At 39.2% G+C, this 16,213-nt stretch overlaps 1 protein-coding gene across 2 annotated transcripts in view; it reads right to left on the minus strand.

Moving 5' to 3' along the window:
• Positions 1 to 16,157, minus strand: part of KLRG1 (killer cell lectin like receptor G1) — a 28,186-nt gene extending 12,029 nt beyond the window's left edge. The window contains exons 1-4 of one of the 2 annotated variants that reach the window (XM_065941701.1): positions 16,017 to 16,132; positions 5,888 to 7,670; positions 2,801 to 2,905; positions 668 to 837 (exon numbers count right to left, since the gene is read on the minus strand). In XM_065941701.1, the coding sequence (XP_065797773.1) occupies positions 668 to 837; positions 2,801 to 2,905; positions 5,888 to 5,969 (357 nt within the window). In that variant the 5' untranslated portion in view covers positions 5,970 to 7,670; positions 16,017 to 16,132. Of the gene's footprint in view, positions 1 to 667; positions 838 to 2,800; positions 2,906 to 5,887; positions 7,671 to 11,290; positions 15,870 to 16,016 lie in introns of those variants that run through there. The other variant, XR_010664012.1, reaches the window with a different exon arrangement.
• Positions 16,158 to 16,213: the final 56 nt, after the last annotated feature.

Here is a 16,213-nt window from a genome sequence, read left to right on the forward strand (position 1 = left end):
TTCTTCCTCATGCCCTCCGCACAACCCCAACTGATTCCTAGCCTAGACCTTACTGAATTCTAATGAATGAAGACAAAACATTATGAAGAAGGTATTAAGTTCCTAGGCTACCTCTCTTTCCCTCCCTCCCAAGTTCCAAGAGTTCTCACTGGTAAGAGAGAGCTGGTGAAACTTGTAAAGTGAGTAAAGTGCCTCTTTACTATTAGACTCATATGTGTCTGGATCTAATGTTTTCTTTTATTAGATTTGTGAAAGTGAAAGTCACTCAGTAGTGTCTGACTCTTTGAGATCCCATGGACTATACAGTCCTTGGAATTCTCCATGCTAGAATACTGGATTGGGTAGCCTTTCCCTTCTCCAGGGGATCTTCCAAACCCAGGGATCAAACCCAGGTCTCTGGCATTGCGGCGGATTCTTTACCAGCTGAGCCACAATGGAAGCCCTGTATTTATGGTCTACTTCCTCCCCGTAATACTCACCATCCTGCCACCTCCAACACACACACACATGCATACATACCAACTAGAGCAACTAGGTATATAACTGAGGGTTGTTGGGGAAGGGAAAGGAAAGAACATTCCTTTTGCTCCTCAAAAGAAGATACACGATACATTTGAACAGCATTCTCCAACAAAACCGCCTATGTTTACTAAATGTTTGCACTTACCATTTCCTTTTGGTCTTTACACATAAGGAGATTCGCGTTTTTGGCTAAGCAGAATTCCAGGCTAGAATTCCAGCTCTTTTTTTCTACTGAAAAATAATAACAGTGGCCATCATACCCCATCCAGAAGTCTGGGCAGTGAGGACAGCCGGCACAAGTGGAGAACTTGGAGCCTGGAAAGGAAGAGGACTTGGGTCACATCTTTATGGATCCTTTTGTCTTGGCAGTGAAATGGGGGATAAACTGTCTACCCTGCCCTCTACCTTTCAGATTAAGGTTTAGAGAAATGTACAACAATGCATGGTCTCAAATTAAATACCTCACAATGTCCAACTCTATTACTACTACTGAACATTCTGTTAAGCAAGGATGTGAAGGAGCAGGGAAGGAAATGGATATAAGCTGGCTGAGGACTGGGAGGAGAGTCCCTTGCTTGTGCTAGACATCAGTATGCACGTGTAACACATGCACAACAGGTAATATAACAGTGTATTTGCATGAATGTATCACTGTAATATTCATATAGACTCAGAGCATACACTGTGTAATAGCATAATGCACATTGCTTAAATCAGGTAGAATCTTTCAGAATATGCAACCACAGTCTGACACTCCATAATAGTGCAGAAGAAAAGGACAGAAACTAGAAAGAACAAACTTATCTAGAATGAAAGGCTGTTTGGTTTTTTTTTTTTTTAATCACAAATGCATTAAAAATTCAATAGAAATCAGATAAAAGACAAACTTCATCAAAAAGAATTCATTCTAGATATTAAAAATAAAGGATTTTCTGACAGAGAAGGATATCAGCTGCTAAAGTGAAAAGTCATGCCATTCTCCTCACTGAGTTCTTTTATATACAGACACTCTCATTGCTTTAAAATGGTTGTGCTATAGATCCATGAAAATGTAAGGGAACTGAATAAGCTTTCACACTAATTTCAATGAAAATTCCAAAATTCTATTGATTTTCTACTTCCACAAGACATCTTTGTCTAAACCCTCCAAAAATACAATCTCACAATAAGCAAGTGTGAACCATTATATCAAGTGAGCATATGTGTGGATACATAATTGCAGAGTAGATTATATATCTATTCCAAATTTGAAATTAAAAGGTGGGGAAAGTAGACAACCTTTCTGTAGGAAGGCCTGGCATGGGAACAATATAGGGTTCTGGAGATCAAGCTGTGAAGTTGACACTTTATAATTTGTGTTTTTTCCATACAACTGTGACGGTATCCAGACTGAAGGAAAAATTCCTGACTTGCCTAGGAGTCTCCTTCTGCCAAAAGTAGGACTTGGATCTGACGTAGAGGTCCTAGGACTGAACCCTTAGAACTCCAATTAATAAAATCTGTTTAACCTGTCACTTGAGCCTTCCCTAGTGGCTCAGTAAAGAATCTACCTGAAATGCAGGAGACCTGGGTTCAATCCCTGGATTCGGAAGATCCCCTGGAGAAGGGAATAGTTATCCACTCTAGTATTCCATGGACAGAGGAGCCTGGCAGGCCACAGCCCGCAGGGTCTCAGAAAGAGTCAGACACAACTTAGCGACAAAACAACAACAGCATTAGCCTGTCACTGACAATCATGCTCGGATAACAAAAACCTAAGTTAGAACTCTGGATTGTGAAACAAAAATTGAAGGCTCTCTGGATCATCATGTATAAGGACCAACAAGTAAATCTAGAAAAGTTCATTTTAGAAAATGGGAAAGCTCACTAAATGGGAAAAATTAGAATATGCTTAATTAAATTACAGTATATCTCATATGAAAAGTTAAACACAGTATTAAAATTATAATTTGATTTTCCTGCTAAATATGGTAGTAGGTAGGAAAATGTAGGTAGGAAATATCAAACCAAAAAGCAATTCACAAAATTATAAGCATATTGTGATCAGAACTATACCCAGCCGTATTGAAAAAAATAAAAAGTGAGGCAAGGGGGATTTTAGAGGACTTAACTGAAATCCTGTTACTGAACACAAATGCATGTACTCAAAAACTAGAAGACTATGCCTGGGAGATACTCTTGTGTATGTTGGTGATTTATTTTGCTGGGACTATTTTTCAAGTTTTCTGTAACATTATATTGCTTTTATGTACAAACTTTGGTTTAAGGTAGCACTCACCCCGGTACAGAATCCACTGCAACAGCAGCATACTCGCTAGAATGATGGACAGAAGCCCCAAAGCTATTGCCACGTGGTAAGAGCGAGGGGATCTCGAAGAAGCTGCTGCAAGAATAGAATCCAAAAAAATATCCTGAGTCAGAATAAAAGTTAAAGGAGAAAAGGTCAGGGAAGGATAGCTGGGATTTTGAAGCAATTTGGCCTGGTTGGAACTGCGATCCAGGCCTTAAAGTTTCCTTTCCTGGATCCGTCAGGGCCACGCTCTGAAGTTGAGGGTGGCCACCATTAACTTCATCAAGGAATGTATTTCACTTATCCAGTGAAAGATACTTTTTGTTTTGAAATTGTGGCTTGCACAGTCTCATGCTTTAGTGATGAGAATATAAATTGGAACAACTTCTTTGGATGGCAGTTTGGCTGTGTCCCAAAATCACAAAGGCATTAATTTACCTTTTGACTCAGCAATTTCTCTTCAAGAAATTTTTCCTGCAGACATTCACACATGTATAAAATGTCATATTTTTAAGGCCACTCATAGCAACAATATTTGTAGGGGGAAAAGACTAAATTCAACCTAACTGTCTATCAATAAAAGATGAGTCAAATACCTTCTGATGTAGCCATAAAGTCAATATGCAATTTCTAACAAAAAAACAAATACAAGCTTTTTTCATAGATATGGAGTGATTTTTCAAGGAATATAAAGGGAAACAGTTAATAAAACAGTGGTCTGTGAAACAGTGTATGCTAATAGGCATTTCTGAAAATAGACATGCATCTGATAAAGTTGCTTGCCTTGGGGAGGTGAAACAAGTCAATGGGGATAGAAATAGGAGGAAGACTTTTTATTTTCTTCTGTACTTTTTGAATTTTGAACCATATGATGTATTATTTATTCAAAATTGAGATAAATAAAACTTAAATGAAAATAAAATAACTGATACCTCACAAGTACTTTGGAACCTGTCATAATTGGAAGAGTGATCAGTTTAGGTTGATAATTTGTTTAAGGATGGAACATTACTTCATATTAACTATGTTGTATACAATGTATACCTAAGAATGGTATTTTTTCATTTGGAAAATAACAAATTTTTCACACTAATTTTTTATTTTAAAATGATAGTGATCCCTTAGTCTGATAGTGTAGGACTGATAGTGTGAAAGGCAAAAATCTATAAAGTAAGGCATTTAAGTTCTAGGTTTGACTCCTTATCAAATAGATAACCTTTTATTTGGAAATTGAGAAAATAATTCTGCTTATTTGGGCCTCACTTTCAAATTTAAATTTTAGGTAAATGATACTGGAGATGTAGGTATCTATGACGTATTTTGAAGTTCTTAAAGAAATTCTTAGTGAAGATAGCTTAAAATGAGACAGTTCTGTATTTTAACTGTTTGGACTGATATATCCAAAAGCATTTGATTTTTTAGTGACATAAAAAAACACATTTGCACTATAAAAGAATATTTAATGAAATAAATGTTGATTATAGATATTACACTAAGTGTAAAAAAGTATCAAAACATAATTGCATAAATTGTATATGGGCAACCACAATTCAGTTTAAAAAATTAACTGAAATTTAATATTTTTAATATACTTTATATTAAAAGACTCTTAGTGAAGTACTTGTAGTAAAGTCAGTACAAAAAAGCAAAAATATGTCAAAATAGTAATAGTGATGATCACCATGTTGTAAAATTATTAGTGATTTTATTATATCTGCTCTCATAGTTTCTCTAATTCCTATAATGAGCATGTAATGCTTTTTGTATTTCTCCTGGAGAAGGAAATGGTAACCCACTCCAGTATTCTTGCCTGGAGAATTCTATGGACAGAGGAGCCTGGCTAGAGTCTGTGGGGTCGCAAGAGTCGGACATGACTTAGCAACTAAATCACCACCAATACTTTTCTAAAGAGATTTTTAATATTGTCTTAATGCTCCTAACCTATTTTCTCATTCCCAAGCAGAGCACCCCAGAAAGCTGGTGCAGGAATAAACATACTGGCAATAAATAAGAATGTGCAGTATCCACTGGATACAAATAAAAAACCACTTGCCTGGAAATCAAAATAATTATAGTCAAGTTTCAACTTAACACAAATTGTGTGATCATGTACATAAACTTTAAAATGCACATTCTTTTTGATTTAACATTTCTATTCCTTAAAAATTAGCACAGACATAACCCCAAAGAAGGAAAAATAAGTACAAATAAAATGTTAAATGCTCTATAATTTATAGTAATAGAAATAAATCTAAATGTCTAAGTATAGTGAAATGATTTAGCAAATTATAGCAGTGATTTCAAGGGACAATACTAAAACTTGTAATATTAAGACTAAGGCAAAAAAGAGAGAAGGCTTATGGAGCTACACTAAAGAACACACCTCATGGAAGTTTGCTCCCTAAGATATAAAATCAAATACTAATTTTGGCACTTACACAGTTATCTGCCTTCTCAGAAAGTGTTTTCTCGGGGTTCTATGTAAGAATGGTTTGTTTCATCTTCAAATTCCCAGAATCACATGGTCTAGTATCTATAATGCTCTTAATACCTTCTTCCTACACTTGTCACCATTCTGGTGCAACACTGGGGGTGTGGGGAGGACCTAGTTATATGAAATAACTTCTTTTCTGACAAAATCTTAATATTACCCTGTGGCAAAATTATTGGTCCTTCTCTTCATTTCATAGCCAGAAAAACAGAGATGCCTAGAATTTGCACAGCTGGTCCACAGTTGCCCCAAACATTCACAAAGAGATAAAGTTCTCCCAACAAAATTCTTGCTTTAGTTCAGGAGCAGTAAAGACAAACAAAATTGCCCCAGCTTGTGTTGCATAGATAAGATGATAGAAGTGAAGGGTTAGAAAACAATTTACCTGAAACCTAAGATCAGATCCTCAACCATATACAAAATTTTCATATTCCAACTCTGGACTTCAAAATGAACCAAAAGCGTTTCTCCAAATGACCCTCTATTTTTCTGCATCCTCTACTGCAAATGTATTCTCCATCTCATTCATTCACCTAGCCTATCGTGACTATGGAGAGTTTTCCACACTCATTTGGTTAACTCACCTTTTTGCTGCCGTCGGTCGTCCTTCTGAGCTTGGGGTTCAGCAGAAGACTTTATTACGGTATAAGTAACATTGTCAGTCATCTTCGTCTAATATCTTTCACATTCAGTTGAGAGAATAAAATTATACAAGTGTGAGGAGACAGGCGTAAGTGAGGAAACAGCCCAATCTCTAAACTGCTAGCAGGAAACTTGAAGGTTTAAAAAAAAAAAATGGTCCAACATGACAAAAGCAGAAGTAATTTTTCAGGAAATGGTTCAAACTCTGGGGCTGCCTATAGACATTAATATTCTAAACTTTGATTTTTTGATGTTTTATTTATTTAACCTCACTATACTCTCTAGATGCTCATTAAGTACAAATTAAATTGACTCCCCATCTCACCTAATTCTATTGACCAAGGAAATGTTGCCCTTAAATTCAGTAATTCAATTATGGAAACTGGAATAAAAATATGAGGGTGGTTCCTAGCTATGAATTTATCTCAGATTTTTATATTTGCTTATTCCCTTTTAAGAAAAGAGTAGAAAAAATAAATAAAAGAAAGGAAAACAGATGCATGCCAAATGGGACTGATCTCATTGTTCCTTGGAGCTCTGGGTAGTGGTATGTGATAGAGAAACGGGAGGTTGGTTTGCATGTGGCAGGAATCATGGAAGAAATGGGCTCTTGCCCAGATACATGTTCTGTGTGTTATGTCTCTGTGTTCCCCAAAACATTATCCCAATTATGCTTTAATCTTTACCCTTCACAGGTAAGAAATTTCATTTAATTTTCTCTCCTTGTTCTCTTATTTTTATATGCTGAGACAACCACAAAGAGGAATAAATTAAGTAAATACACAGTAAGGTATCATTTGCTATTGTTCAGTCACTCAGTCGTGTTCAACTCTTTGTGACCCCATGGACTGCAGCATGCCAGCCTTCCCTGTCCTTCACTATCTCACAAAGTTTGCTTAAGTTCATGTCCACTGAGTCAGTGATGCCATTCAACCATCTCATCCTCTGTCACCCCCTTCTCCTCCTGCCTTCAATCTGTCCCCAAATCAGGGTCTTTTCAAAAGAATCGGTTCTTCGCATCAGGTGGCCAAAGTATTGGAGCTTCAGCTTCAGCATCAGTCCTTCCAATGAATATTCAGTGTTGATGTCCTTTAGGATTGACTGGTGTCAGTAATTTATTTCAAATAGGTGAAATCAAAATAAAAAGTCAAAGAAAATAAAAGGGAATTGAATTTCCAGGAACAGATAAGGTCACCAAGTCAGAATGTATAAAGACAGAAGAGAGGAAAGAGAAACATGGAAAGCATAGTAATTAAAAACTAATAAAATTCTATTTCCAGTCGTGACAGAGTGATACTGGACTTGGCCTTCAGCCAAAACACTCTACATGACAAAATACATGAGGCAGCTGTTCTCAGGGACGGATGAGGCAGCACTGTGACCCTTGAGAGGACACAAACGCACAAAGGTTTGTGCCATGGTCACTCTGATATTCTGGTAGGACCACTTTCCAGCCCTAAACAGGAAAATGAATCCTAAAATAGAGCAGGAGTCTCATGAAGCTGAGGAGGCAGAGATCCAAGTTTTGAGCTGCTTCTTGTTGTTCAGTCACTCAGTCGTATGTCTGATTCTTTGTGACCTCATGGACTGCAACACGCCAGGCTTCCTGGTCCTTCACCATCTCCTAGAGTTTGCTCAAATTCATGTCCATTGAGTCGGTGATGCCATCCAACCATCTCATCCTCTGTCATCCCCTTCTCCTCCTGCCTTCAGTCTTTCACATACCTGGAATTTGCAGATCAGGGTGACTGACATGAGAGAGTGGCACAGAGAAAGGTGTCCAAAAGCCATCACGTGAGCTCATTCTCTAAGTCCCTGGCCAAGAGCCAGCTGCACAGATAGGACAAGACTCTGTGGTCCCTGCTGAGAGGACCTCCTGTGGTCACGCACCAGTGGTGGTGCAGTGCTGACCAGTGCAAACAAAAAAACAAAGCACAACCTGACAAAAAGATCCACCAATAATTGAGCTGCCTTAGAGAATGAACGTTGATGCCCTTAAAAGGAAGACAATATAAACAAAATGTGGTCTATATACATGTTGGGGAGGAGGAAATACCCCCCCCCCCCAGAGTACTTGTGGCTGGACTAATAATAAAATTGACACAAGACAGATTAACAGGAGAAAGAAAAACACATTTTAATTCATGAACATGGAGGATTCATAGAAATGGCACCTAAGAGGCGACTAAAGCAGGCAGCTTTTACACTTTGCAGACAAAGAAACAATAAATTTGTGAGAAGCTGATTAGGCAAAGAAACTTGGGTTTTGAGTGACCAATCAGTGAAGAATATAGACAGAGTTGGGCACTGGGGTAGTAAATAAAAGAAGTAACAAGATTTGTTTATATGAGCTTCTTGGCGCCAAATTCTGTCTTTGGTGATAAGGGTAGACTTCTATTAATACCTCCAGAGGTGGGAAGCACTCCTTTCACAGAAGAGGCTTACTTCCTGCTTTCAGGGAGACAGAAAGGAAGGCCACAGAGTCACTCTTGAATCGGCCATTTCTTAAGTAACTTTAATTGAGAATAATCAATGTGCCACTGAGTCTACCGTGGGCCCCGACAAACACATACAGTGAAATAATATTCAGTCTTTAAAATGAAGAAAATCCTGTCACATCCCATAACATGGATAAACCTTGAAGGCTTTAGTTTAGTTTCTGCTTTACTCTTGTCCAATTCTTTGCGACCTCAGGGACTATAGCCAGCCAGGCTCCTCTGTCCATGGAATTTTCCAGGCAAGAAAAGTGAGTTGCCATTTCCTCCTCAGGGGGATCTTCCTAACCCAGAGATCTAACCCACATCTCCTGCCTCTCCTGCATTGCAGAAAGAAAGGAAATACACTGGTCAGAAAAAGACAAACACTTTGTGATTCCTTCCACTTATACAAAGTATCTAAAATAGTCAAATTCATACAAACAGAAAATTGGTTGGTGGTGGCCAGGAACTGGGGAGGGGGAGAAATGGGGTGTTGTTTAATGCCTAAAGAGTTTCAGTTTTGCAACATGAAAAACTTCTGGAGATTGGCTACATAACAATGTGAATATACTTGTATTAGTCGGCCTAGGCTGTCATGGCAAAATGCCATAGACTTAAACAATCGAAATTTATTTTCTCATTGTTACGAACACTGGAAATCCACAATTAACAGGCTTGAAGAATTGGGGTCTGGTGAGACCACCCACCTTGGGTTGCAGCAGCTACCTTCTCACTATGGTCTCACACAGCCTTTGCTCTGTGCAGGTATGCAAAAGAGAAAGAGCTAGGGATCTCTGTACTATCTCTTCTGATAATGACACTAAGCTGATCAGAGTAGGACCCCACTGTTATGACCTCATTAACCTTAATTATTACTTCCTTACCGGCCCTTCTCCAACAGAGTCACACTGGAGGTTAAGCCTTCAGCATATGAAATTGGGGGTGGGAGGCGACACAAATATTCAGTCCATAACAATACTTAACAATACTGAACCAACAAACTTTAAAATGGTTAAGATGTTTTTTTAAAAAAATGAAGAAGGAAAAAAGGAAGGCAACATAGGAACCAGGGTTCCTTGAGGAAATGACTAATTCTAGGGCCAGGATGGAAAATACACAAGATGAGCCTGGAGCATCTTTTAGTCTTTTAGTGCTGGAAAAGCTCCTGAAATCCAAAATGAAACAATTAGAGCAACAAAATTAATCGGATTATATTGTAAGTATTGGATGTATTGGATTATAACCTAGGAAATTTTTTTAAAAAGTTATGAATCCACAGCAACTTATTTTTATTTATTCTTAACAAAGATTGTATACATTTAAGATATACAATATGATTTGATTATTCATTGTGAAACAAATACCACAATCAAATTAATAAAAATGTCCATCACCTCCAATAATTACCATCTGTGTGTGTGTGTGTGAGTGGGTGTGTGTGTGTGTGTGTGTGTTATATGTAGTGGTGGTAACACTTGAAATCTGCTCTCTTAGAAAATTTCAAGTAAACAGTAGTCACTATGATATACATTAGGTCTCAAGAACTTATTCATCTTATAACTGAAAGTTTATACCCTTGATCAATATTTCCCATTTTCCTCCACCCCCCAATCCCTGGTAACCTTTCTACCCTGTGTTACTATGAGTTCAACTGTTTTTTGTTGTTCCAAATAGTGAGATCATGTGAGATTGGTCTTTCTGCAGACAGTTTCACTTAGATAATATCCTCTGGGTTTATCTATGTTGTTGCAGAATGGCAGAATTCCCTTCTTTCTAAAAGCTGAATAATTTTCCTTCTTATACATACATCTCACATTTTCTTTATTTATTCATCTATCACCAGACACAAAGGGTGTTTCCATATCATAGTCATTCTGAGAAATGCTGCAAAGAACATAGCAGTGCGGGTATCTCTTTGGAATAGTGACTTTTTGTTGGCTACATACCCAGAAGTGGGACTACTGTATCATATGGTGGCTCTATTTTTCATTTTTTTGAGGGGCCTCAGTGTTCTTTTCCATAGTGATTATACAAATTTACACTTCCATTCATTTTGGTTTTTCCTTTGTTCTGCAGAAACAGTTTGATTTGCTGTGTGTGTGTGTGTGCATGTTAGTTGCTTAGTCGTGTCCGACTCTTTGCAACCCCATAGACTACAGTCCCACCAGGCCCCTCTGTCCATGGGATTCTCCAGGCAAGGACACTGGAGTGGGTTGCCATTTCCTTCCCAAAAGGAACTATAGAAAGAAAGAAAGTGAAGTCACTCAGTCGTGTCCAACTCTTTGCAACCCCATGGACTGTAGCCTACCAGGCTCCCCCATCCATGGAATTTTCCAGGCAAGAGTACTGGAATGGGTTGCTATTTCCTTCTCCAGGTTGACTTGCTGTAGTCCTACACATTTATTTTGGCTTACTTGCCTGTGCTTTTGGTGTACATTCCAAAAAACTCATTGCCAAGACCAAGGTCAAGGAGGTTTTCCCCTATGTTTTCTACTAGTTGTTTTATGGTTTCAGATCTTACTTTTAATTTTTTAATCCATTTTGAGTTGTTTTTCTGCATGGTGTAAAAAAGGTGGGGAGGGGGGCAATTTCATTCTTTTGCATGTGGAAATCCCATGGACAGAGAAGCCTCATAGGCTATAGTCCATGGGGTTGTAAATGGTCAGACATGACTTGGCAGCTAACAACAAAAACAGTCCAGTTTTCCCAATATCATTTATTTAAGAGACTATCCTTTCTCCATTGTACAGACTTGATTCCTTTGTCAGAAATTAGTTGATTAATAAACATGAAGTTGACTTTCTTCATATACATGAAGAAGGAATGATGCAGGCAAAATGAAACTGTTCTATCTTCCCCCCCCCCCCCCCCCCGAGGTTATTCTCAAGTTTTTGTCTCTACTGTGTTGCTAATGCTTCTTAAGTGAACTCCCGAGGTCTCGAAGAGCAATTTTTGTTAGTAGATAGCTATCTAATTGTTGTTCTTTGTGGGAAGGGCAGAGGTTGGACTCTCCTACTCTGCCATCATGCTGATGTCACTCCTCTAAATCTGTACTGATTTAAATATATGACAATAAATACATAAATGGGGGAGAAGTTAAAATTTTCCCTACAGAGATTCCAAACAATATATGGAGATATTCCTGCCTCATGATGTGCAATTTATTCCTTCTCCCCTTGAGTGTTGGAAGACTTAGTGACTCACTTCTGAAGAATAAGATATGGATGTGAAATACAGTAATTTTACGGTAGAGAAACCTGGCAGACACAACTGAAACCCATGAGCAGGGTTAAATTTGTGAACCACTGGTGATGTCGTGTTGAGATCATGCACCTGAACATGATGCAATGAGAAAGACACCTAATCACTAAAAGGATATTTCACCAAAACCCTTAACATCAGACAAACATGAAAAATAATCAAATAACTCCAGTCTGAGAAGTATTCTACTGAATATCTAATCACTACTCTTCAAATTCATCAAGGTCATAACAACATGAAACACCAGAAAAGACTACAAAATAATGAAAACTAATGCAAATGGGTTACATGTAATGGTTAAATGCAAATGGGTTAAATGTAAACGGGTTACATCCTGGAATAGGAAAAAAAAAAAAATAATGGAAAATTGGTGAGATTCAAAGAAAACCTGGAGTTAGTTAATAATAATGTAGCAATGTTTATTTCTTGGTTTTGACAAATGTACCACGATTATTTAAGATATTGACACTGGGGGAGTGGGGTAAAGGGTATAAAGGAATGCTTTCTACCTTCTTTGAAACTTTGAAGAATTTCAGCAGAGAAGTAGAAACTATAAAATAGAACCAAGTGAATATTCTAAAACAGAAAAAAAAAATCCATAAATCTTTCAAAAATGAGATTAACAGCAAGTTCGAGATAACTAAAGAAAAAAATCAGTGAATGTGAAGATCTATTGCTAGAAATTCTCTAATATGAAGAAAAGAGGAAGAAATGAACTTCTCTTGAGTTCACAGAGTTTCAGTGACCTGTAGGATAATGTCAAGTAGTGAAACATAAGTGCTATATTTCTGAGGCTCTAGAAATACAGGAGAAATATAATAGAGAAGCACAAGAATTGAAGAATTAATGATCAAATAATCCCCAAATATAGTGCAAAACTTAACAGCTATGAGAAAATGAATCCCAATGAGGATAAAAGGAATATCACACATAAAGAATAATGTGATAAAACTGCTGAAAACCAAAGATAAAGAGAAAATAATGCAGTCAGACAAAAATAACACATTAACAAAGGAGAACAATGACAAGAATGGTAGCTGAATTTTCATCAGAAACCAAAAAGGAGAAAGACAACAAAATGACATTTTTAGAAAGGTAACAGAATAACACTATTGGTTCAGCCACTACAAAAACAGTATGGAGGTTCCTCAAAAAATTAAAAATAAAACTACCATATGATCCAGAAATTCCATTTCTGGGGATATATCCAAAGGATATAAAGTCACATTCTCAAAGAGATACTGTGCCTCCATGTTCATTGCAGCATTATTTTTAATAGTTAAGACATGGCAATAACATGTGTCCATCAATTAATGAATGGTTAAAGAAAATGTGAGACATATACACCTGTCTCACATTTATAAATACATATATGTATGTATGTATGTTCAGTTCAGTTCAGTCACTCAGAAGTGTCCAACTGAACTGCAGCATGCCAGGCCTCCTTGTCCATCACCAACTCCCAGAGTTTACTCAAACTCACGTCCATTGAGTTGGCGATGCCATCCAACCATCTCATCCTCTGTTGTCCCCTTTTCCTCCTGCCTTCAATCTTTCCCAGCATTAGGGTCTTTTCAAATGAGTCAGCTCTTCACATCAGGTGGCCAAAGTACTGGAGTTTCAGCTTCAACATCAGTCCTTCCAACGAACACCCAGGACTGGTCTCCTTTAGAATGGACTGGTTGGATCTCCTTGCAGTCCAAGGGACTCTCAAGAGTTTTCTCCAACACCACAGTTCAAAAGCATCAATTCTCCGGCACTCAGCTTTCGTTAGAGGCCAACTCTCACATCCATACATGACTACTGGAAAAACCATAGCCTTGACGAGACAGACCTTTGTTGGCAAAGTAATGTCTCTATTCTTTAACATGCTGTCTAGGTTGGTCATAACTTTCCTTCCAAGGAGTAAGTGTCTTCTAATTTCATGGCTGCAATCACCATCTGCAGTAATTTTGGAGCCCCAAAAATAAAGTCTGTCACTGTTTCCACTGCTTCCCCATCTATTTGCCATGAAGTGATGGGACCAGATGCCATGATCTTAGTTTTCTGCATGTTGAGCTTTAAGTCAACTTTTTCACTATCCTCTTTCACTTTCATCAAGAGGTTCTTTAGTTCTTCTTCACTTTCTGCCATAAGAATGGTGTCATCTGCATATATAGGTAATTACAGAGTGCTGAATAGTTTCCTGTGCTATTCAGAAGGTTATTATTAGTTATCTATTCTATATATAGTCATGTGTATATGTGAATAAAACCACTTTCTAAACAAAGTAAACTAGTTTACTAGTAATAGTTTACTGGTTCAGATCCCATTATTAGACCCCATTACTGTGCATGTGGGAGGAGGGGCTGGATGTGGTGCAGTGTGGGGAGCATCCTTGCTAATGAAGAGGCTAGAGGGCCAGAGCAGGAAGGCAAAAAATAACCTCTAACTTCTACTTGTACCTCTGACAAGAACCTTGAGATCAGTTCTGACAGGTGGCTCCCAGAAAGGGCACTGAGTCTCAGAAGCAGGGAGTGGCCCAGGTCATTTGCAACTGGATGGAAAAGGAAGTTCTCCCTTGCCCCCACTCCTGAAGAAGAACTTATTCCACTTTTGTTGTTGTTTAGTTGCTAAGTTCTGTCCAGCTCTTTTGCAATCCCATGGACTGTAGTCTGCCAGCTCCTCTGTCCATGGGATTTCCCAGGAAGAATATTGGAGAGGGTTGCCATTTCCTTCTCAGGGGATCTTGCTGACCAGGGATTGAACCCATGTCCTCTGCATTGGCAGGCGGATTCTTTACTCTACTAGGAAGCCCTACTCAATTGCATTTCAGTACCTTTCTCCACCTCCCATATGTACACTTCTCTCCCTCCAGCCTAACACTACTCTGGGAAATGACCAAGAGGAAGACTTCTGAAATGACCAACAAATGAACATCAATTTTAGAATGAAAGTTCATTATAAAGGGGATTTTTGGTTTTTTTCCCTGCTGTATCCCCCAAACTTGTAACAGTATCATTGCTCTCAGTATCTTGTTGAATAAATTGATAAGGTCAAATCAATAGTAATGACTTAAATGACTGGCAATCCATGCAGCAAATTATACAACCATTTAAAAATGTATTTGTAAATTTCATGATATGGCGAAATAGTTGACTTAATGTTTTTGTGTTCTTTTTCTTTTAAGAGGAAAGAAATAACCCTCATGAAGGAAATACACAACCTCGTGGTAACTTTATGGATTTCTGATTAATAGTTCACTGTGTTTTCTGATTACAAGTTACTTTTATTACCAGAAAGCAACACATCTTTCAATTTTTTTTTTAAAGACACATCCAAACCCAATCCAAATATGCCACCTAGCCTGAATTGACTGCCCCAGGTAATTTTTAAAAAAAGACTCAGGATGGATTCTATACAACTAATTTACCCCTAAACGATGAAAACAGAATGCTAACTCCACAACTTAAGAGCTGGGGAGCCCAAGGTAGGTACTTAACCTCCATCGCCTTTAATTTATTCATCTGTAACGTTGGGATAAGGTACTTCCTCATTAAGGTGAGCTTGGAGGTGAATTCATTCTCGCCTAAAGCACTTTCAACAGTACCGGGCACCGCGGGGCTAAGCAAGTGTTGGCTTCTTTTATTATTCATTCAAAATGCTGTTCAAGCTCTGGTGAGGATAACAACTCAAAATCTAGTCCCCATCCGCCAAGACAGAGGGAGGCAAACGCAACGGAGGAATCCGAGCAGAAGGAAGCCAGCCTGAAGCTGATCGGAGCAACCAGCGGGCACTCGAAGGACAGCGGGATTCCATCTCAAGAGGGTGAGTCCCAGGGTCACAAACCAAGTTCTCACAACGGGTAGGACTTCAACACGCGGCTAAGACGCCAGACGTGAGGGACACCGCGAAGGCTCTTGGCCAAGGCGCAAAGACCAAAACGGAGTTGCTCGGGTCAGAATTGGTTGCAGAGTGTTCATCACACAAAATGCCACAGGGGTGACAAGGTTAAGTCGAACCGTCACACTTCAGGGTACTAAACCGCAGACAGGACGTAAAGTGACGTTAAGAAAGTCAGGATGACGACCCAGTCAACGCTCTCCACTATCGTCTAGGTGCCGACGTGGGACATCAAGCGACTCGCGGCCGGCACACGGCGAACCAGCGTCCCCCTTAGGCGGCAGACGTTGAGGCAGCACCCGATCTGAAGCAGCACCAGAGAGAAGCAGTCGCGCGCGAGAACTACAGCTCCCGCCACAGCCCGGGGGGCAGGCCCCGCCCCGCACTTCCGCTTCCGCCACCGCCCTCTCGTGCCGCCACCGCCCTCACGTGCCCCCTCCGTCCAACCTACCAGGGAGCGTGACCGCGCGTGACCCCGCGTGACTGGGGGCCCGAGCCGAGAGACCAGGAGGTGGGACTCTGGGACCCCCGTTAGTAGAAAGGCAACCCGAAAAGGTGGAACTAAACTCGCAACTCTCGATAGGGATTGGAGTTGTTACGGTGGAGAAGGAGCCTAACGCCCACGATCCTGGCCAATCAGCGTCCGGG

The sequence above is a fragment of the Muntiacus reevesi genome, chromosome 1, assembly GCF_963930625.1.
Source record: "Muntiacus reevesi chromosome 1, mMunRee1.1, whole genome shotgun sequence".
In the NCBI taxonomy this organism is placed as follows: domain Eukaryota; kingdom Metazoa; phylum Chordata; class Mammalia; order Artiodactyla; family Cervidae; genus Muntiacus; species Muntiacus reevesi.